General features: G+C 38.5%; 1 protein-coding gene across 5 annotated transcripts; it reads left to right on the plus strand.

The window, feature by feature from the left end:
• The first annotated feature begins 1,490 nt into the window (after positions 1–1,490).
• LOC105033805 (ABC transporter G family member 3) lies at positions 1,491–18,427 on the plus strand. Of its 5 annotated transcripts, none has more exons than XM_019846769.3 (13): positions 1,572–1,645; positions 2,377–2,455; positions 2,747–3,418; positions 3,866–3,945; positions 7,908–8,194; positions 8,314–8,485; positions 9,967–10,080; positions 10,207–10,335; positions 11,423–11,614; positions 16,021–16,107; positions 17,350–17,622; positions 17,834–17,941; positions 18,043–18,427. In XM_019846769.3, the coding sequence occupies exons 3-13, from the start codon at positions 2,941–2,943 to the stop codon at positions 18,298–18,300; spliced, it is 2,178 nt and encodes a 725-aa protein (XP_019702328.1). In that variant the 5' UTR covers positions 1,572–1,645; positions 2,377–2,455; positions 2,747–2,940; the 3' UTR covers positions 18,301–18,427. The 5 variants fall into 5 exon arrangements, with proteins under 5 accessions (XP_010907031.1, XP_019702328.1, XP_010907032.1 ...); XM_029261404.2 differs by lacking the exon at positions 1,572–1,645 and adding an exon at positions 1,681–1,807; XM_010908729.4 differs by lacking the exon at positions 2,377–2,455 and having other exon boundaries at positions 1,491–1,645.
• Positions 18,428–21,221: the final 2,794 nt, after the last annotated feature.

Raw genomic sequence — 21,221 nt, forward strand, 5'->3', positions numbered from 1 at the left:
AGTCAAGTAAATACCTGCACTTCTAAAAAAAAAAAAAAACTGTACTTGTAGAGATGAAATACCACTTTACAGCATCTCAGATTCTCAAATGGTAGATTTGCCAACCCGAGTACTTCAAACTAGCGTAAAGCTACCAAACAGACATCCCTATTCACTCACATGCAAAAGAGATTGTGTAGTAATTTTGGCCATCCAACTGGTCGTATCTTTCGTACGGAGAAGTAATCGGTCTTTTTATCACGGCATGAGCTATTGAATCGTGCACCATATAAATCTCGAAACACCAACTATTTTCTTCCGTCCCTCCATACAGATCTCAGAACGGCTATTGGATGATCGAATGGCTGATATTGTGAAATTATTCTTTGTTACGGAAGATACGACTTGAATCCTTCTCCTCGTATCTTTCACAAAAAGGAATGGTTAATATTTTTTCATGAATATCTATACCAGTCCGTGGTTAAAATGAGAAAGATTGTACCTTTTATTTGCATACAGATTTTTTTTATTAAAAAATTATAATAAAAATAAAAAAATATTTTTTATCAATATATAATTTTTTTTATTAAAAAATTATATTATAATATAAAAGAGAGGATATCATTAGTCTCATATTAGTTATGAGTCCAGAAAAATTCTGACTTATATAAAAAGGAACGTGAAATTTTTTTTTGAAAGATAAAATTATAATTTTCATGAACCAAAGTGGATAATATCTCATATGCCGAATTATGAGTTCTGGATCGTACGTTGGATTTAAGAATACAAATAAATTGTGCCGCTCGTGAGCTACTCGAGTTCGACAAGATATTTGACTCGAAAACTTACGGACATATTCAAATTTATATATATTTTTAATAATATATTTTTATTTATAATATATATATATATTATTATTAGTCGACTACGATTCGATTTCGAGTTCGAATTTGAGCTCGGTGTGGCTCGATTGATATTTAGATTGAATCAAATCGATCTCAAATTTTATTTATTTTTTATTGAATCATGTTCGAGTTTAAAGTATTAAAATTTGATTGACCTTGAATTGAATTTTAAATTTAAATATTTTAAATTAAGTTGAATTCGAGCTTATCTGACTCATCTCGATCTGGTTGCATCTCTAGTTGGATTGTGTATTGGATGAAGCAGTTATTGTAATTGTAAGATCAAACGGTTGGTGTTGCCGGGGAGGGTGAATTTATTTCACGCGAAAGATACAACCCGACCATTCCTTCGTGAAGCTTCCATTCTCCCTCCGTTCCCACTTGCCTCCCCTCGCCCATTCGATACGGTGGAAAACAAAACACACTTCCCGGCTACTAATGAAAGAATACACAGCCATTTCAAACGGCTAAAGTAGTCAAAAGCTTTAAAGAGCGCTACTGTTTAAAAAGACAAAAGGCCCACCTCAAGTCCTCCTCTCACAGTGCAATACTACTGGAAGTCTACAGCTTCTGCCGTCATTATGAGTGGGTGAGCTTCAGCTAAAAATGTACACAAAGGACACATGATGCTAACCATATGTGAGGTGCAACAAAAGTCAATAAATTATTAAAAAAAACAAAGCACAAGAAAAGGGTAACCATCTCTCTCTCTCTCTGAGTGACGGAGAAGTTAGCTTCACTCCATTGCCACTCGGATCGAGGTAAGAGGTTCTGTTTTGGCCTAATGGCTTTCTCTTCTTTCCTCGTTTGTTTCCTCTGTGGTGGATGTTGGCAGCTTTGCAAAAGAGGGAGCTTTTTTCTTCTTTTTTTTTTCTTTTTACTTTTTTCCCGCAGCTCATGTGCAGCTAAATCTTGTCTCAAAGGTAGCTTAGGCTTCCATTTCCTTTATTGTTCTTAAATGGGTTTCAAAGAATTTGGGTTTCTGAGGAGTATGGAGGGCTATCAGTTTCTTCTTCCATTGGAGATCTCCTTCTATTGGTGGTTGTTGAAGTGCTGGTGGTTGTGCGAAAGTAGGGGTTGGGTGTTTTATATTAATATTTGGCTTTTTTATTTCTGTTAGGGTTTAGGGTTTAGTAGTGGTAGGTGTCTTCAGATAGTGTTGTTTGAACTCCTCGGAGGTGTTAGTTAAATAAAAAAGGAGTTTTCATCTCTTTACGGTGAATAATGTCGCTTAGGAGTTGGGTTTGTGGGGGAAATTAAATGGAGTAATGGTTTGGGTGATTTAGGGTTTTAGGATTAGTGTAGAAAAGAAGGGTTTTATGATTGAAGACAGTGTTTGGTGTTCTTATTGACACTTATCCTTTTTTTTCCCTTTGAGCGAAACGCATGCATCTTGTTTGTATTGTTTTTGTAGTCTGTTACCACTTTCAAATTTGTGTGGGAATATATGCTCTTGAAAACTAAACAAAGTCCTTTTGATGATCTGAATCAGGATGTTGCACGGAAATGTTAGGGGGATTTGTCTGATGTGGGAATTCTTTCTTTCTTTCTATGTCAGATATTTTTAATAGGTTAGTTTTATTTAAATGAGCTGGTCACTGTACGATTATATGCTCAAGCTTATTTAGTAAACTGATTGGTTGTTTTCATTATGGTTACAATTTTTAGTTGTTTCATTAGTGGTGGAATGATGTTTTCTTAAAGATCAAACATGTAATTATTAAAACGGTTTGTACATTCTTAAGAATGATATATGTTTTGGCATTAATATAGAAACAAAAAGTCTATGTAACTTTAAATTGGCTTGGTCAAATAGTTTCTTTTAATTCTTTTTGTAATATCTATCTATCTAAATAATGCAGGTTAGCTAATTCTCCAATTGAAGCTGAGGTATGTCAGTGGATGCTACAAGGGTGTTGAATAGTAGTCTGATGTTGAATTCATGCAATCATGTGCAGAAGAACAGCCTCCAATTTGGAAGATATGCTGTTTCTATCAGCCGTATAGCAATAGATTATGAGATTTGAGATTTTAGCCTTTAAAGGTGGTTAAGAAAATGGAGGAGATACAGTCATATTCAGATAACTACAGATCATCCTCATCTTCAGCAAGTAGTCCAACAGGCCGAGCAACACAAGGTGCCTTCTTCTACCTGCGGAAACCGGGTACCTTAAGACAACCTATCTCTTTTGAAGACTCGCCCGAGTGGGATGACACAGAGATTGATGCACAGATACAGGAAGTGGGTGAATCAATCCACATTGCGACCACTACGGCTTCCCCATCCTTGTCCAAGATCAACAGCGGGTCCTTACCTTCTCCATCATTGCCTGAGGTTTCTTCATCGGTCACTGCAAGGAAGATAGCTGGGGCATCAGTTGTGTGGAAGGACCTGACTGTGACAGTGAAAGACAAGAGGAGGTATTCTGATAAGGTTATAAAGAGTTCAAATGGGTATGCATTGCCGGGCACACTTACAGTTATCATGGGCCCTGCACGATCTGGAAAATCTACACTACTGAGGGCAATTTCAGGTTTGCATCAAAACTGACACTGAAGGTATTCTCGTAGCTTTCACGGGTAATTTGGGTTTCTCAGATAATGGGGGGAGGGAGAGGGGGGAGGATTTTGTCCCAACTGAGGTAAATATTTTTTGAAATTCAAGATTAAACCTCATGATAGATTCCATAATTTCAAACAGAATAGAATAAAAACGTGTTAGTTAAGGGGCATATGCAAAAGCAGTTTGTGAATATATTACAGAAATATCCAGAAAATTATAAGAAAAAGAAGAAGTAGTTTGTGATCATCAAAAGAAATTGGAAAAAAAAGCAGGTGAAGTGAAGTTATTTTTTAAATTTGTCATTGAAAAGAAACAAAGACTTTCAAGGAGTTGGCATTAAGCTGCTGTTTGAATTGTCTATTGCATATTTTTATGACAACTGACAAAAGTCTATTTTGTTTGTAATGTGCTTTTCTAGGTCGATTGCATGATCCAGCCAGAATGTACGGCGAAGTTTTCGTGAATGGGGTGAAATCCCAGATGCCATATGGTTCCTATGTAAGTGCTCTGCTATTTCATTTACATTTGTTGTCTGCAGTCTCAAACTACTTTCTAGTTATGAATGTTTTAAATCGTTTCAGCTTGGCATGTTCATATTCTTCCAATATCTGAAACTTTTATCAGAAAGATTATGTATTAACCCTATAACCTGGTGAAATGAGATGTGACCAATTTCAGAACAACCTCTTCAACAATAAAGAATGCACAATATTTTTTAGGGGCATATGAGCTGGTTGGCATGATTGCTGTTCCTGATGATGGTAAAACCAAAAAATGTTTATGGTGGTTGGCGTTTATTAATAGAAAAAGTCTTTGTTGTATTTTATCGTGCAAGATATGTCCTTTTGTGTATAGCATTTTTTTAAAATATGTGGCAAGAAAAAAAAATTATTAAGTTGCCCTCAGGAAAATACATCCTGACAAGTCCTTCTTAACAGAATTTTGGAGGCATGTTGCGGAATTGTTCATAAATAAAAAGGAAAACACATTTCTAACTGCTAGCCCAACAAGATAACCTGCACATTGATTAGAATATTGTGAAAGGCTTATTGCCTTTACAATTGCCACTCCATCATGATGGTAACCGATAGTGGAACCTTTTCCAGATAAGAGTTTAACCAAGTTATTGAAAAGGAATTTAAGGGGATGAGTAGGAGTCCCCCAATGAGAGGGGGAACTCAGTGACCCTTAGAAATACTAAGCACCATTTTCCATTCATGGTACATCCTCTTCCAGATCAGATCAATTAGAAGGAGTATCACCTCTAGATGGCTTAATCTTTGTTGATCCAGCATGCAAGAGCATTTGCGCAATTGCGCTTTACCAAAGCCATAGCCTCCATGATGAGATTAACCATGGCTCATGACTAAGCTTGGGATTTGGAGGTTGCTTAGACTCATCCAAAGAAACAACTGCTGAAGTCAAAAGCATATTCTCCATCATGGGCAGCATGGCTTGTGCATGAGGATACCGGCTGGAGGCTTTTTTAATTTCAGATCTAGATGACTTGCCATCAACCCCATTATAAATGGAAACTAGGAGATGTCTTTGTGGTCAAAGTGGGATGGCTTGTTACTGCCTTGTTTGACACATCAACCTAAGTAGTAGGATTCTTCCCTGAAGGCTCAAGAGCATTCAAAGTTTTATATTTCTTATTTCTGTTAAGTATCCGCTGTAACCTCACAATTGTCTGTCTTCTAATTAAAATCACTATAATGGAGGCATTTGAACCTGATATAAATATAATAGTGTGTCAATTTTTATACTCAATGCATAAAAACATAGGTTAATTAAATAATCATCAAGTTTTTCATGTTAAGCATTTCATACCTCGAGATTTCTGATCTCTGTGTAGATTGAATTGCCCTCCTAAAGCCATTGTTCTGGTTGATCACAATGCATACAGTTTCAGCTTTCATGTATCAGTTATTGCTTTATCGCACTGGCAGCGATTGGCAGCGATGCCAGTTCACTTAATAGAAGAAAACAGTATGTTTCAGGCTGTGTTCTTATCTTCTGTCATAAGGGTCATGGCTATTCCCTACTGAACATTGTACCAGATATGCCTTATCTTCTGAGCAACTTATCTTTATTTTCCTGGTTAATGAAGGTTGTCCCTTCTATGCTTAAATAAAAAAAAATTGTGATGATGTCTGTCTTGACTAGGGTTTCCTCTTCTTGGATATGTGGGGTTTATTTTGCCATTAGCCTTTCTATTTCCTTGGACCAATCCTTTTTCTAATGTCTCATTTCCAATTGCTCTTAACCAAATTGTCAAAAGGAGGCTATCCGAGGAGCTTGTATTGATATTATAGAAATGTCTGACTAACATTGAATTGTGAAGTTAAGACTTCAGTTGGGTAGCCAAAATTTTGGAGTTCTAAAATTCTATTTGTTATGAGGCTCGTATCTTTTTTTTTTTCCCCTTTCTCAATTTGCGTTTATGTAGGCATAGAGGATAGGATACTCCTTCTTACAACCTTATTTCCACACTTTCTTGGATCCATCTATTTGGCCCTATCTACAAAATTGTTAGTGCCTCCTGAAAATTCCACGAGATGTTGAAAATTTAGATAGGACTCATATTCTGGATGTTGAGTAAAGAGATTATTGAAATTGAAGCTAAGGGCTTAGGACTTCTAGTTGCAAATCTTGAGACAGTGCATTAATTGCTAATTTTTTTTACTTTGTTTTTTTTTTTTTGTTTTGGAATGCGACTTGGCGCTTAAGCTTGGATTGTCATTTAGGCATTTTTTGCAATACGTGATGACTTAGATGGCGCTGCAGACTTTTGGTACAAACATTGTGACAGTGCATCCTTGTGATACTGTGAAACCTGGAAGCATGCACTTGTTCAATTGTGATATCATATCCCTAATGGGGGAATCCTGCTTGCAGAACTACCATAGACTTAAGTCCACATTGTAATATTGATGTGAAAAAAAAATGAAAAAGAAAATAATAATAACATGGACTGGATTATTGTTGAATGGTCATCTTGGCGATGTATAAAATTGTCACCACTGCAAAGTTTGATGCAAATGTCATGAAAATGGTATTGTACTGTTGTGATATTGTAAGACCTGGAAGTGTGTTCAATTATGATACCTAATGTTTACAATGGATGGTAGAATTTTGCTTGCAGCATTATTCTGGACGTAGGTCCCTATTTAATTTTAGTGTAAGAGGAAAATAAATAAAGAAAGAAAAAGAACAGGAACAAGACAAATATGCAAGATAAAAGAAATATCAGTTAGATCATGAAAGCGGAAAATAGTCCAATATTAGGGCAATAAGCCCTGAAAGCAACCCTACTCACTTTTCCTGTGTCACATTTGGTGTTAGATTTGATTTTCATGGGCTTAAAAAGAAATGAATCTCTTTGCTCATGTGAAATATGTCCTCTGATTGCGGGAGGTGCCTTACCTCATTATCAGATATTGATTAGTGGGATATATGTTTAATATACATAATATTGGAGTCTTTTGCAAGTTTTAGAGTCAATCCTTCATGTGGATTATGGTCATTGGTTGATTTTGTATCTTTTGGAGTCTAAAGAAGCTGATTATGAAGCTTGATGGCAAATAGATAGGGAATCTGTCAGCTTAAAATTTTGTTATGCATGATACATAAGGAGTCAGTAACCCATAATTTTATGGCTTTCTTTTCTTCAGAGGCTTGCACAATTGTTCATTATGACTTGCTGGATCAAGTGGTTGTGAGCTTAAGGTTTTTGGCAGGAAAGAAAGAACTGAAATATCTTACTGTGTGGTGTTTTCTGAGTGATTTGGACAGATGAATGGCAAGTCTTTAACATTGAGGGAGTTTCATGCTCAAGATGTACAACACAGTGATTTGTCTTGAAGCTTTTACAGATGGACCTTCATAAAACAATTGAGTTTTTCTTTTTCCTTTTTAATAATTTGTACTGTCATTTCATATCTAGATAGGTCTTCGGGATGGTTGGAAGCTATTGCTTTTTCTTAGCCTTTTTATTTAGAGGTTATGTTACCTTTAATCTGCTTAGAAATGGTTCAGGTTTGATTTCTCCAATTTCTGGCCTTCTTGTAGTTCTTTTTTTCATAGTATATCCAATACTCCTCTCAGAAAGTGAAATGTTCTCTATTGCCTCATATATCATATGAACCCTTTTTGCTCCAACATTTTTACATGTAATTATCAAGCTTGGAAACTTTTACAAGTAATCATCAGGTCTTGATTCTACACTTAGCTTTGAAGTAGATGCTTGTTGCAACTTCTGTTAGTACCACGATTTTCTTGTAGTTGCTTTATGGTCCTAATATGTTTCTCCATGTATTTTGGCAAGTTGTTGATCAAGTAGTTCATATCATATCTGTTTAGTTTGTGTTATTCAGTCAATCAATGTTGTATAGGACAGTGTTGCCATTTTTATGGTGCATAGATTCTACTAGTTGCAGTACTCAATCAGACATTTGCAGGGATATGTTGACAGGGAAGATGTATTGATTGAATCACTTACTGTTCGAGAAATGCTATACTACTCAGCACTTCTACAGCTTCCTGGTTTCTTCTCTCAAAAGAAGAGTGCAGTGGAGGAAGCAATTGCTGCTATGTCTTTAGGGGACTATGCTGACAAACTCATTGGTGGGCACTGTTATATGAAGAGGCTTCCTAGTGGAGAGAGAAGGCGTGTCAGCATTGCAAGAGAGCTTGTAATGAGACCACATGTTTTATTTATAGATGAACCTCTTTACCATCTTGACAGGTTTTGTTTTCTCCTCTAATGCTAATCAATTGCTTTAGCACAGATCCTTCTTTAGTTGTGGCAACGCTATATCTATTGGTTAGATCTTCACTGGTTTTGCTGGTTAACTTTATTGTCAGTGTATCTGCACTTCTATTGATGGTTACATTGAAGAAACTTGCAAGCACAGGATGCACTCTCATATTTACTATGTATCAGAGCAGCACAGAAGTTTTTGGCCTCTTTGACAGAATTTGTTTGCTTTCAAATGGGAATACGCTGTTTTTTGGAGAAACTCTGGCTTGTTTGCAGGTAATTTTTTATCTGATTTGATGCGTTTACCTGATTAAATTTTGAGGAGCTGCATGAACAACTTCAGTCTCTTGTTCTAATCGACATTTCTTACTGATATTTTTTGCCATGCTATATTTTTTGGTAGTCTGATATAGGAATTCCTTTTAATTGCCTCATTCCTCACATCGCAATACTATTTTATGAATACATCATTTTCCATTTGATTCCCGAAGAATTTTTCTAGCTACTTAATATAATTTTCCATCTGCTCCCACATTCTATTGAGTAGAGTATAAGTTCCAATCTATGAAACATCGGTACGCACGCAGGATATGGTCACAACCCAGTAGAAGTACTTGGATTCGATAAATATTGAAAAAGGAGGATATGATATGGCAAGGAAACGACAGAGTCCATACTTTATATATATAGGATTTTTATAAGGAATACAAAGCGTAGTGGTTATCAACATAACATAGCCCATAATCTGCACAATAGTATTAACATCCACTAACAACATTTGGTTATCATTCAAATCAATAGACCATAATCCCTATTCCATACAATAATGCAACACCACAAACTCCAAAATTAACCATTCATCATTAAAAGGTCCATGTTTATCGATTTTTTTTTTTAAAGGGAAAAACAAAGCACTAGCCTTTATCCCTAGAGATATCAGGGAAGTACCTCAAATATATTTGCAAATTATCCAAAGTTTTTCTAATTTTTAAAAAATAGGATACTTAAAATAAGTATCTGACACATATCCTAGAGGTATCCTAGGAGTATCAGTATTCAGCATGTGCCTGACACCAACAGGGCATATTTGAAATATCTGTACTTCATAAGTTCAACTTCCCTCCAATAATGTATCCATAAAAGATCTAACACCTTCACCTTTTAAATCCACCATCTTATCAGTGGGAAACGTTGGTTTCATTTCTTCTTACACTTAGCTTTGATGACTACAACTGCAAGCAATTGTTATGTGGTCAACCTTTCCCCATTTTTGCATGCTTATCTGCCCCTTCTTCATAGTAAAAAATAAATTACTGTACAATTAGAATGCATATCTAAACAGCCTTAGCTGAGCTGATTAGCATCCTCTTCACTTGGAAGAGGCCCAAGGTTTGAACCATGGCACTGTGGTGGCATCCCATCTCAAATGTATTTCTTAAGAACCAATTAGAATGTTATAGTCTAAATGCTGTGTGCATATTACAATTGATCTCTGATTTGCAACTCATACATAAAATTTGTCATTCCATGAACCTCTAGGTGTGTGACATAAGACCATCTCAGCTCATGCCTATAATTGATATAAATTTCATGAGAAGTTCTCACCATATTTTAGAATTTGACTTCTATTATTGCATAGCTATGTAACTTGAATGCTAATTGGGCCAGCATGAGATGTTCAAGACTCATACTTTCTGATTGCAATTGTGGAGAGCTCTTATTTGGCCCTTCAAAGGTTAACATTTCTCATTTTGCAGCACTTCTCCAATGCTGGTTTCCCCTGCCCAATCATGCAAAGCCCTTCAGATCACTTTTTACGTGCGATCAATACTGATTTTGATAGGATTATAGCAATGTGCAAAAATTTGCAGGTACTCACATTTGAGTTCTATTTAGTGGGAATACATAGATTGTTTTTCTGTATTATCTTGGTAGATGCTTTTATGCACTGTGAAAGTTTATGGTAGATGTAACAGGATATGTAACACTTTTAACAGGATGATCATGGGGACTTTTCATCTGTGAGCATGGATACAGCTGTTGCAATTCGAACACTTGAAGCTACATATAAATCATCAGCTGATTCTGCTGCTGTTGAATCTATGATTGTCAAACTTACTGAAAAGGTGTACTCATTAGTCTTCTTGAGACTTAATGATTTTTTTAGTTTTCCTTGCTTAACTTTCATAGAAAAAGTTGGATCTCATCTTTATGGGTTTGGCTTCATGGCTTAAGGTATGATTCCCTGAAATTATTGCCTTGATTGCTAAAAAATTAGATATGACCTGGAAACCTGGTGTTTAGCTTCATTTTTGTCAGGGATTTCACAATGCTTAAGCAAACGATGAATGAATCAAGTTAACATGTCCAACTTACAGGAGAAAGCACAAGCTTGTATAATCGATGTGTATGAGTTTATTTATATCCATTCTTGCTGGATATGTAGATCTCTTTTATCAACAAAAGTTTTGTTGATGCTGTTCTCTTTTCCAGCCAGAAAGAGAGTCATGCTTACATAGTTAAAGCTATCATTTTCATTCATTGGATAATTGATGCAATTATAGCTTTCTGAATGTTTTACCCACAAATATTATAGTTCTATTTTGACCGTCCTTTGGTAACCTAGACCAATTTTATTAAGAACATGCACATGCGAGCGCAATATTTGCTATCAGGAAAAGGGAAATACTGTTAACTAGTTTCTAAGAGCTTCAACTTAGCCCCATAACTACTTTATCTACTCTTTCAGGCAGATGAAATTCCCTAGTTACTTTACTCCCTTAGCAAATCTCCTAAAGCACGGCAAATGATCATAAAATAGTATTATTAATGATTTTTTACAAACTGATTTGCCTTGATGTTCATTAACATGTGTAAAATGTCAACACATTGACAATGGTGAACCAATTACATTTAGATTTTTCTAGTTCCTACTCATTACTATAAAACTGAAGAACATTCATGGATAACATTTATTCAAAAAATGAACATTTTGTTGTAATTTAAGCACTTGGCATATTTGCTATATGCGTAACGCATGTAATTCAGGACCTTCATAATTGTAGAATAAGGTTTGTTAACTTGTTTGATGAAATCTCTGCAACATGACATGTGAAAGAAAACTTACATCTGCTATGACTCCTTGCACAATTATTTTTGCCAAAAATGTTTTTAGTTTTTGTGAATAAATTATGCATAATTTGAATTCTGCAGGAAGGTCCTTATCTTAAGAGTAGAGGCAGAGCTGGTTTTGCAACAAGAACTGCAGTACTAACATGGAGGTCACTGTTGATTATGTCAAGGGAATGGAAGTACTTCTGGATTCGGCTTCTTCTATATATGCTTCTCATGCTTTCCATTGGTACCATATTTTCCAACATCGGTCATTCTTTATCATCTGTAATGGTGAGCTTAACAAAGCATTTTTCAGTCTCTTGTGGAGCCATGCATAAAAATTTTTGAATCATAAAATTTCTGAAACACATGTTGATAGATTTGATGTTAGTGTTAAGCTTGATATATGCTATTGACCCATTCCTTGGTAGCTTAAACTTTTGGATTCAAATGGTTGGTTGGGATGATTTCAGACTAAGGTTTGTGGAGGTTATGTTTCATGACCCCAGATCAGTTGTTTATATGTGTTGGGTGGATGTCTGGCCAGGACACCACCTCTCAGGACTTTTTCAGTACCACGCGATGCAGCAGGAAGAAAGAAAAAATAAAACAAAAACAATCAAAATACGTGGATCAGCCACAAAAGGGCTCACCTCCACGGGCATGCAAACTTCACTATGAAAAAGAAATTTTACAAGAGATCTCACCCTCAATCCTCGTACACCCAATTTCTCTCTCACTAGAAGTTTTTCTCACAAAAGCTCTCTCTTGGAAGGTCCTTCTGAACCCCTGAAGCGACCGGTGTCCGCTGTCTAGGAGCCTCCTGCTCCTCTCTTAGTAGCGCGCAATCTCTTTTCTCTTCCTCGGGTTACGTACGGCGCATCCACAGGAGAAAATCAAAACCACACAAAAAACCCACTGTTCCTGGCCTTTTATAGGTTTAAAACATGACTTAGATTAGGTTTAGAACTCCTTAATCAAGCCCAATTAAGCCTCAAACCATTGGATCAATACTAGGAAGCACCTAGGCCCTCCGATTGCACTCCGGTCCACGGAATAGTACCGTGGACCGCAAGAATCGTGTGGGAAACGCCCACGTGGTTCACAGGTCCAGCCGTGGACCGCCCGATCTATGGTGGACCGGGGTACAGGGCCCAAGCAAGGTGCTTGGGCCTGGGCTGGCCCGCGCGCACGGTCCTGGCCGCCCCTGCGCGTAAGCCCGCGCAAGGGCTGGGCCGCGCGCCCACCTGGGCGGCGCGCCCGCCTGGGCCGCGCTCGGTTGGGCCGCTCGCCCGCCTGGGCTGCGCACCTGGGTCGCGCGTCTCACGCATTGGTCCATCCTGGGCTGCGCTCCGCCGTCGGTCCGCTGCGGTCGCTGACGGTCCTCCGCCGTCTCGACTTACGTGCAATCTTCAAAAGTCCGTATCTTCTCCGTCCGAGCTTCGTTTTGGGTAATCTTGATCTCGTTGGACTCTATTTTTCGCCAAGGACCTCGCTGTAGGCTCAATATGGGCTGAATCTCGAGGCGTCAAATTCTAACAATTTCCACCTCGACTCGATATTCGGCCTCCAAACTCCGAGAGCTTCTGGATCTCCTCGCCCCCATGCCCTGGGACAATCGCCTGCTGATCATGGATGGGCAAACATGGGAGTCGAGCCAGGCTGCTCGATCCCATCTCCGTCGTATGTTGTGCTCCTCCTGACCTGAGACCTTTTCGGAGCATTATCCTGCGATAATAGGAATCTCACCTTGCGATGTCGTCTCTTCCTCTCGAGTCTCCTATCTCGTGCCCGATCCACCTCCTGGAGCTCCACCTCGCTCTGGGCTCCACCTGGCTCCCGAAGCTCCACTTCGCATTGGACTCCCCGTCAGGTAATAATGTCCTTTGCTCCCCTTCTTTTCCTCCAACACAATCCTATCGCCGTGTAGCATCCTCAGGATTCCTCCACCAGCTACCGTCTTGTAGCCTCTCGAATCCAGTCTGTTAAGTGAGATAAGATTTCGCCTGAAATTGGGTATGTATCGGACCTCCCACAATCTCTTCACTGCACCGTCATGTGTCCTTCAGTTGACCGTCCCAATGCCTTTGATCGCACAGCTCGATCCATTTGGCAGATATACAGTGCCCTCACTGTTATTCAGAGAATCAAACTGCTCCTCTCTGCAACATACATGATAGGGGCATGCAGAATCTAATATCCACTGCTGGAAAGAAGTAGATACCTCATTAGATACCTCATTAGATATCTCTAGGACATCATCTGAATCACTGCCGGCCGTCGCTACAGCAGCCACCGTCCGATTTTTGGGTTGAGGGCAGTCTTTGGCTAAATGCCCCAACTCCTCACATCGGTAACACCTGATTTTGCTCAAGTCCCTCTTGGACTTGGACCGCCCTCGTTGCGATCTCCTGTTGCTTTGTCTACCGCCTCCTGCTCCAGAAGCCACCAAAGCTGAGCTACCGTCACCTGAGCTCGAAGCTGGATTCTTCCTCTTGAGAACCTCGTTCTGGAGTATCGCTGTGGTGACCTCGTCCATCTTAATAGTGCTCTTCCCCACAAGAAGAGCAGTCACTAAGGACTCGTACGAAGGTGGAAGCGATGCTAGCAAAATCAGCATCCTGGTCTTCTCCTCAACATTTTTGTCAATGCTGAGGAGGTCGGTGAGGATCTTCTGGAAGTGGCTTAGATGCTCCTGTACGCTGTCCCTCAGCCATCTGCAGTTGGTAAAACTGCCTCTAGAGGAAAAGAATGTTGGTAAGAGACTTCGCTATGTACAACTCCTCAAGCTTCGACCACAGCACTGTCGGAGAAGTCTCGCTCAGCACATGGATCACCACCTCGTCCGTCAGGTACATGCGGATGGTGCTCACCGTCTGCATCTGTAGCCATTTCTAATCCCGCACCTCCATGATGGTCGGCTTCTCATCACACAACAGAGCATCGATCAATCCCTGTTGGATGAGCACGTCCTTCATCCTTGCCTGCCACAAGGAAAAATTGCTCTTACCATCAAACTTATTGATCTCCATCTTGATTGTTCCTGTTTTCTCCATCTTCAGTCTTGCTCACCACCGTTGCATTCTGCGTTTTTGTACCGCCTTGTTCTGATACCACTTGTTGGGTGGATGTCTGGCCAGGACATCATCTCGCAGGACCTTTTCAGTACCACGCGATGCAGCAGGAAGAAAGAAGAAATAAAACAAAAACAATCAAAATATGTAGATCAGCCACAAAAAGGCTCGCCTCCACGGAGCATGCAAACTTCACTATGAAAAAAAAATTTTACAAGAGGAGATCTCATCCTCAACCCTTGTACACTCAATTTCTCTCTCACTAGAAATTTTTCTCACAAAAGCTCTCTCTTGGAAGGCCCCCTTGAACCCCTGAAGCGACCGGCGTCTGCTGTCCAGGAGCCTCCTGCTCCTCTCTCAGCAGCACGTGGTCTCTTTTCTCTTTCTCGGGTTACGTACGGCGCATCCACAGGAGAAAACCAAAACCACACAAAAAATCCACTGTTCTTGGTCTTTTATAGGCTTAAAACATGACTTAGATTAGGTTTAGAACTCCTTAATCAAGCCCAATTAAGCCTCAAACCATTGGATCAACACCGGGAAGCACCTAGGCCCTCTGATCGTGCTCCGATCCATGGAATAGTGCCGTGGACCGCGAGAATTGCATGGGAAACGCCCACGCGGTTCACAGGTCCAGTTGTGGACTGTCCGGTCCACGGTGGACCGGGGTACAGGGCCCAGGCAAGGCGCCTGGGGTTGGGCAGGCCCGTGCGCGCAGGTCTGGGCCGTGCCTGCGCGCGGGCCGCCTGCAGTCGCGCCGCCGCCGCTCCGCCGGCCGCTGCCTCGACTTACGTGCAATCTTCAAAAGTCCGTATCTTCTCCGTCCGAGCTCCGTTTTGGATGATCTTGGTCTCGTTGGACTTCATTTTTCGCCGCGGACCTCGCTGTGTGCTCAATGTGGGCTGAATCTCGAGGCGTCAAATCCTAACAATATGATTAAGCTGGTTGTTGGTCTTGTGGGTCAATTCTCTTATCCTAGTTCATGTGTCATCCAGGATAGTTGGGGGTGGGGGTGATGGGTTGTGAAGGGATTCTTAGCTCAAGCTTTTGGTGTCGAGTGGTTGGTTCATAGAGAGATCCTTTTGGTGATTCACATTATTAACTATCAAATTAACTTTTAAGAAACCTTTTCTCATCGTGAAGTTCTCATTTTCATCTCTGACCTTATTTATGTTGATTAGGATGACTCTTGTCTGCACCAATGGTAAGCCAACTTAATTGGATCAAATATTCATTATGGATGCAGACACAAGTCAATTCACATTATGATATAGGAATGTTTCTTCTAGATCATGTTTCTATGGTCACATCTTAACTTTAGAAATGTTTGATATTTCTTCTGACTTTTAATTCCTGAACATGACATTTCCAAGTACATGCCTGACAGCCTTCTACTCTTTAATTGTCCTTGAAGACACACTAATCTTGTGCCTTTAGTATTTATTTTATTTTTAGATTTAGCTCCTATGCATCTGCCTTTAAGATTGATGGATTAGTGGCAGCAAAGTGTAAAATCTTTGGTGGAAGTTGTTCCCCTTTCTGCATGTTAATGACACTGAGATACCACACAATGCTGGAAGTACAGACATGGCCTGTTTCTTACTCTACCTTATTTAATTGCAGGAAAGAGTTGCAGCAATTTTTGTCTTCGTGTCATTTATCTTATTGCTAAGTGTTGCTGGATTGCCTGCTCATATAAATGAAATCAAGGTAAACATGATATTTCTTGTGCCTTGCAATTTACCAGTAATAATATAGATAAACTAGCTTTAAGAACTCATACAATCATATGATTGTAATGATAATCATAGGATTTATCCAAAATGTTTGATGTCAAGTATATGTTCTCATGTTTGCTAATGATGATTCCTGTTATGGGCTATTTATGTTGTTGGTGCAAGGTCTCCCAGATCCTTTTCTACAACATATTCAAATGTCATCAAAAAGTTCTTTAGTCCTGTCTTCATTGCCATTGAAGATGCTTCTTTTCATTGTTCATGTCAATTTTATAACATGCTATGGAACCGCTTCTCCATTTCTAGTGTTATAGTATTGAAAGCTATGATTAAGATTTTCTATTGATTGTAGTTGCTTGAAGTTGTGAGATGCTTAACTTGCCTGTAAAGGGCATCTGAAGAGACATATTGAACGGCATACGATTGGGATTTGAGTGTTGTTAATGGTGAATTGAAGGATTAACTCTCTTTTATTTATTTGTTTTTTGGGAAATAAAGATCCACTTGGACTTGTATACATCAGCCACTGTCTACAACAGATGCTGAAACTATCTTAATGTAGATAATTGAAGCATGAACATAAGCCATTCTTTCATTCATTACATAAAATCAGATATGCATTTAAAGAAGAGGTATTGAGACTATGAGGTTGGTTGGATAGAATGCTGAATGTAAGGTATCCTGTTATCTGCCAATATTGTGGCAAATAAGGCAAAGTAAGATATTGCAATAACTCCTAGCACACTAAAACTTGAGTTTCAAATCCTGCAGTAGAATGGATACATCTAAGCCATATATGCTCAACGTTTGCATCTGCTTACATCAAGAACCAATAGAATATATGCCTCAAGTCAACACCAATTTTATTTACAACTTAGGAAACAAATAGATTGTTGGGTAGGTCAAAAACTACTGAATTGTGATCTGTATCATGGTCACAATCATCTAGCCTTTTTCCCAACCATTTGGTGTCAGCTTTATGAATCATCATTAGCCAAGTATTCCTGTCTAGGACCACTTCTGATGATTTATCTTCCTGATCTGTATGGTAAATGCAATTAATTGGATGCCTCCATGCACTACTAGCTTTCCATGGTGTGTAACAAAAATACGTGTTACCTGCAATATGGCTTTATCCTGTTATGCATTTCTTATTGAAATATTTTTCTAGCTTGAATCGTCCTCATGAAAGAAATTACATTTTGAACTTTTGCAGATGTATTCTCATGAGGAATCAAACCAGCACTCTGGAGCAATTGTTTTCCTACTTGGGCACCTCTTTGCCAGCATCCCCTTTCTGTTCCTCATTTCTATATCTTCAACTCTGGTCTTCTATTTCCTTGTTGGGCTGAGGGGTGAATTTAGCTTGTTGATGTATTTTGTTCTGAACATTTTCATGTGCCTATTAGCAAATGAAGCACTTATGATGTTTGTTGCTTACATTTGGCTTGAAACTTTCGAGTGCACTTTGACACTGGTTTTTCTCCATGTAAGTTCTATTTTATGCAGTATTTATGGCGGTTCTGGTACCATTTATTTGTTTATTTTAATTGTTTAGTCTATGATATTTTTATAATGTTAAATTGCGTAGTGGCTAAGCACTATTTGAACAATATGATTCATTACTTAAAATGCATCATAATGGACTACTGCATAACCATAAAGGGATGACTAAATCTGTCATGGTGTTCATCTCCCAGGTGATAATGATGCTAGTAGGAGGTTATTTTAGGATCCGAGATGCTCTTCCAGGACCAGTTTGGATGTATCCATTATCCTACATTGCATTCCACACTTACGCTATCCAGGCAGGCAGTCTTTCTTCTCTAATTTTGTTTAACTCATCTTGCCTTCTGTAGTCTAAAATATGGTTAGAAATATATGTGAAGGTCATGCATTGGTATTGCAGGGCCTTCTCGAAAATGAGTATGTTGGGACTTCATTTGCAGTTGGTCAGGTGAGGGCCATTTCTGGCGTACAGGCTGTTCGTGGTTCTTACAGCATTTCATCTTCCCGAAATGCAAAGTGGACAAATTTACTGGTGTTGTTTCTGATGGCAGTTGGATACCGTGTTCTGTTGTTTGCTTTGCTTCACTTTAGTGTAAGAAAAAACATTGCCGCCTCTAAATTCTGCTGGCCTAGAATGTTTACAAGAAAGTCCAGGTGAATCTTAATTATGCGTACCATTTGTGCTCATTAGCTTTTGAAAATGGTTCTTTTGTAGATGTAAAATTTTGAGCTGGAAATATGGAAATAATTTTATAGTTATACAAGTCAATTTTTATTGTTTCTCATGGCTTGCGCTCTGGAAAATGGGGCAGAATGAAGGGGAAGATATAATGTAGCCTTTCTGAACGGATCTTGAACTCTTGCAAACTATTCTACTGCAAACTTTTTCCTGCAGCTTTCAAGACATGAAAATGGCTGTTCTTAGAAAAGGAGTGGCTTCAGTTCAGTTTAAAAACCTTTCATTGGCTTGCTAAAGCTCCTCTATTTCTAGTTAGTCATATTGGTAGAGGTAGCCCGTTGGAATTGGTCAGAATTTCCCTTTTTCTTCTCACAGTTTCAAGACTGATACCCCAGCATCAGCCGGACAGCGTGTGCTTTCAAAGTTTAGATTACTAGGTCGTGCGCTTGAAGGGGAGAAATGAGGTTGCAGGATTGAAGTTTTTGGTTGGCCGTGGTTTTGAACTCGAGGTTTCAATACTCAAAATTCTAGCTAACTGAAATGTTGGCTATTACTTGAATGGCTTAGTGCGGGATGAACTCTTTCTTCTAGAGATGCAAGACTAATGAATCTATTGTAAATTTGGAATGGTTTTAGTTAATTTGCTTGGTTTGGTCAGGCTAGATTTGCTTCTAAATTTAGGGGACCACGTAGCTTTAGAAGCTAAACTTTGTCGGATCAATCGAGCTACATGCATGTGCGACTCGATTGATTAACATCGAAGATTGAGGACGAGAAGCAAATGGATACAACAGTAGGTTTCTTGAATGTTTTTCCTTGTCTGACAGATTGAAAGCTATTATGAGCCATGGTTTTGGTCTTTTGCGAGCGGCTCACCTCTCTTTCTTTTTTTTTTTTTTTTTAAGAACCCTTCACTCTCTCTTGCTATCGCGGCCATGCTAGACCGTGTCATGTTTCTGTCAACACATATGCTAGTATTGTTTTAGAGTATACTTCACCTTGGGCCTCAAAATTCAGAGAACGAAGCCCTCAAGGTCATCCTTGTCCCGCAGGTGATGAATAAAATATAATACAATTTGTTTCTTTTATGGGCGTGCAAAGAAAAGTATCAATTCCCGCCCAATCAAAAAAAAAAAAAAAAAGGGAAAAGTATCAACTAATGAGTGGACTCCAATATGTTTAGCACTAGATGACCTGCTTATGGCGTGCACATGACACTTGATTACAAAATGTGGGGCAACCATACCAACTTTTGATCATGAACAAGCAATCTAGGTTTTCTCTTCTACTTATTTGTTTTAAAACATTTATTTATATGTATTGTTAAATAACCTATTATAAGAATTGTGTATCATAGCTACGCATTTTGAGTATTTTAATCCAATGAGCACAACAACTAGAACAAATGTTCTAGAAGAGCTTAAAAAATTATTAAGAGCCTGACTTGGGTGGTCACCACCTCATAATTTCTCGATCGCACCTGTCTACCTAAATTTCCTGTAGGATCTGTGTTGGGGTTGTCCGTGTCTGACAACAATGCCTCTTAGCTAATGTGTCCAGTGTGCGGCTACGGCACGTAGGGTAGTCTGCATGAAAACAATCATGTTCCGGTGAATCTTAGAATGGAAACTCTTGCTTGGGGACCTTCCAGTCGCTGAAGGCCCAAGCCTTTGAGGTAGTGTCCTAGCACTTGAGGAGGGCCGGTTAGCTCCATGCCTGGGCCAGGAACCCAAGCCTAGCCCCACAAGGCTACCACCATGGAATAGCTGGAACAGTTGTTATGGGGGGACCATTTGATGGGAAAGGAGTTGTAACGCTTGAGATTGTATATGGAAAAAAAGAGAGTATATCATAAATGTAGGGCAGTAAATCACCAGGTTCACATCAACGTTCATAGTAAAAATTGTAGTAGTTTGGAAGGCCTCTCTATATGCTATATATGCATATTACTAATAAAATTAGATAAGAACTACTATTTACTTGTTCTTCTATTATAATGATAACAATTTTATTTGACATTTTTTATTATTTAAATAAGTTAAGTAACCACTGAAAATTTGAATCTCTAGGATTCTTAGAAGAAGTAATTCTTTAATAGCCGAATGACAATTTAAACAAATATTACTTTAACTTATTTTTCTATTATTGGCTCATTAATTTTTATTATAATGGTAAATTAATAGCCGTTACGAGAATTGAGAACTATTATTTTAATCCCCAATAAACCTAGAAATTAGCTGAACAGTATTGTAAAAGACAACATGCGAAAAAAGTGATTATTTTAATTTGAAATAAACTTAGAAAAGGATAAAAGACAACATTTTTATTGAGAGGCAAATCGAGAATAAGTACCGGCTACAAAGCTTCTTGTTAATTAACCACTAGACTTCTGTATTAATCTATTTTTGATGAAATAACTCCAACTGATAACCAATACCTCTAGTAAAATATGAGGTAGCAACTGATTGTTAATTATCTAAAATCTAAGCCATCCAACCGTTTTTCATGGATGATCAAAAAAGTACGGAAATGATATGCTTATTTTTTATCTCTTAAAATGGATTTATGAGGAAGCCTATATTCCTTATAGAAAATAGTTCTACTCAAATCACTTAATATTTCTTAAGTAATATTGTGGTAATATATCACAACAAAGGATTTGATATAATGGTTAGGATCTGATCCAAAAAAACTAACTAAAAAATGCTATTTAAATTTCTTTACCTTACATGCATATCTAAAATCTTTTAGTGTATATCTGATGTTGAGGTAAACACATGTTGTCACAAATCCCATATACCCTCTCTTTTAAGTCTTGATACTCTTCTCTGGATCTATTTAAATCCAATCATAAATACTGTGATTGTCTAAGGTTAGCCCCTAAATAGCTTGACTATAAC

The sequence above is a fragment of the Elaeis guineensis genome, chromosome 4, assembly GCF_000442705.2.
Source record: "Elaeis guineensis isolate ETL-2024a chromosome 4, EG11, whole genome shotgun sequence".
Lineage (NCBI taxonomy): Eukaryota > Viridiplantae > Streptophyta > Magnoliopsida > Arecales > Arecaceae > Elaeis > Elaeis guineensis.

What these genes read in the sequence shown, in the direction of transcription:
- LOC105033805 (XM_010908729.4), top strand. Translation starts at nt 2,941, where the DNA reads ATGGAGGAGATACAGTCATATTCAGATAACTACAGATCATCCTCATCT. An exon ending in TGACACTGGTTTTTCTCCAT is followed by an intron (nt 17,623 to 17,833) that starts GTAAGTTCTATT and finishes TTCATCTCCCAG; the next exon opens with GTGATAATGATGCTAGTAGG. An exon ending in TCCACACTTACGCTATCCAG is followed by an intron (nt 17,942 to 18,042) that starts GCAGGCAGTCTT and finishes TTGGTATTGCAG; the next exon opens with GGCCTTCTCGAAAATGAGTA.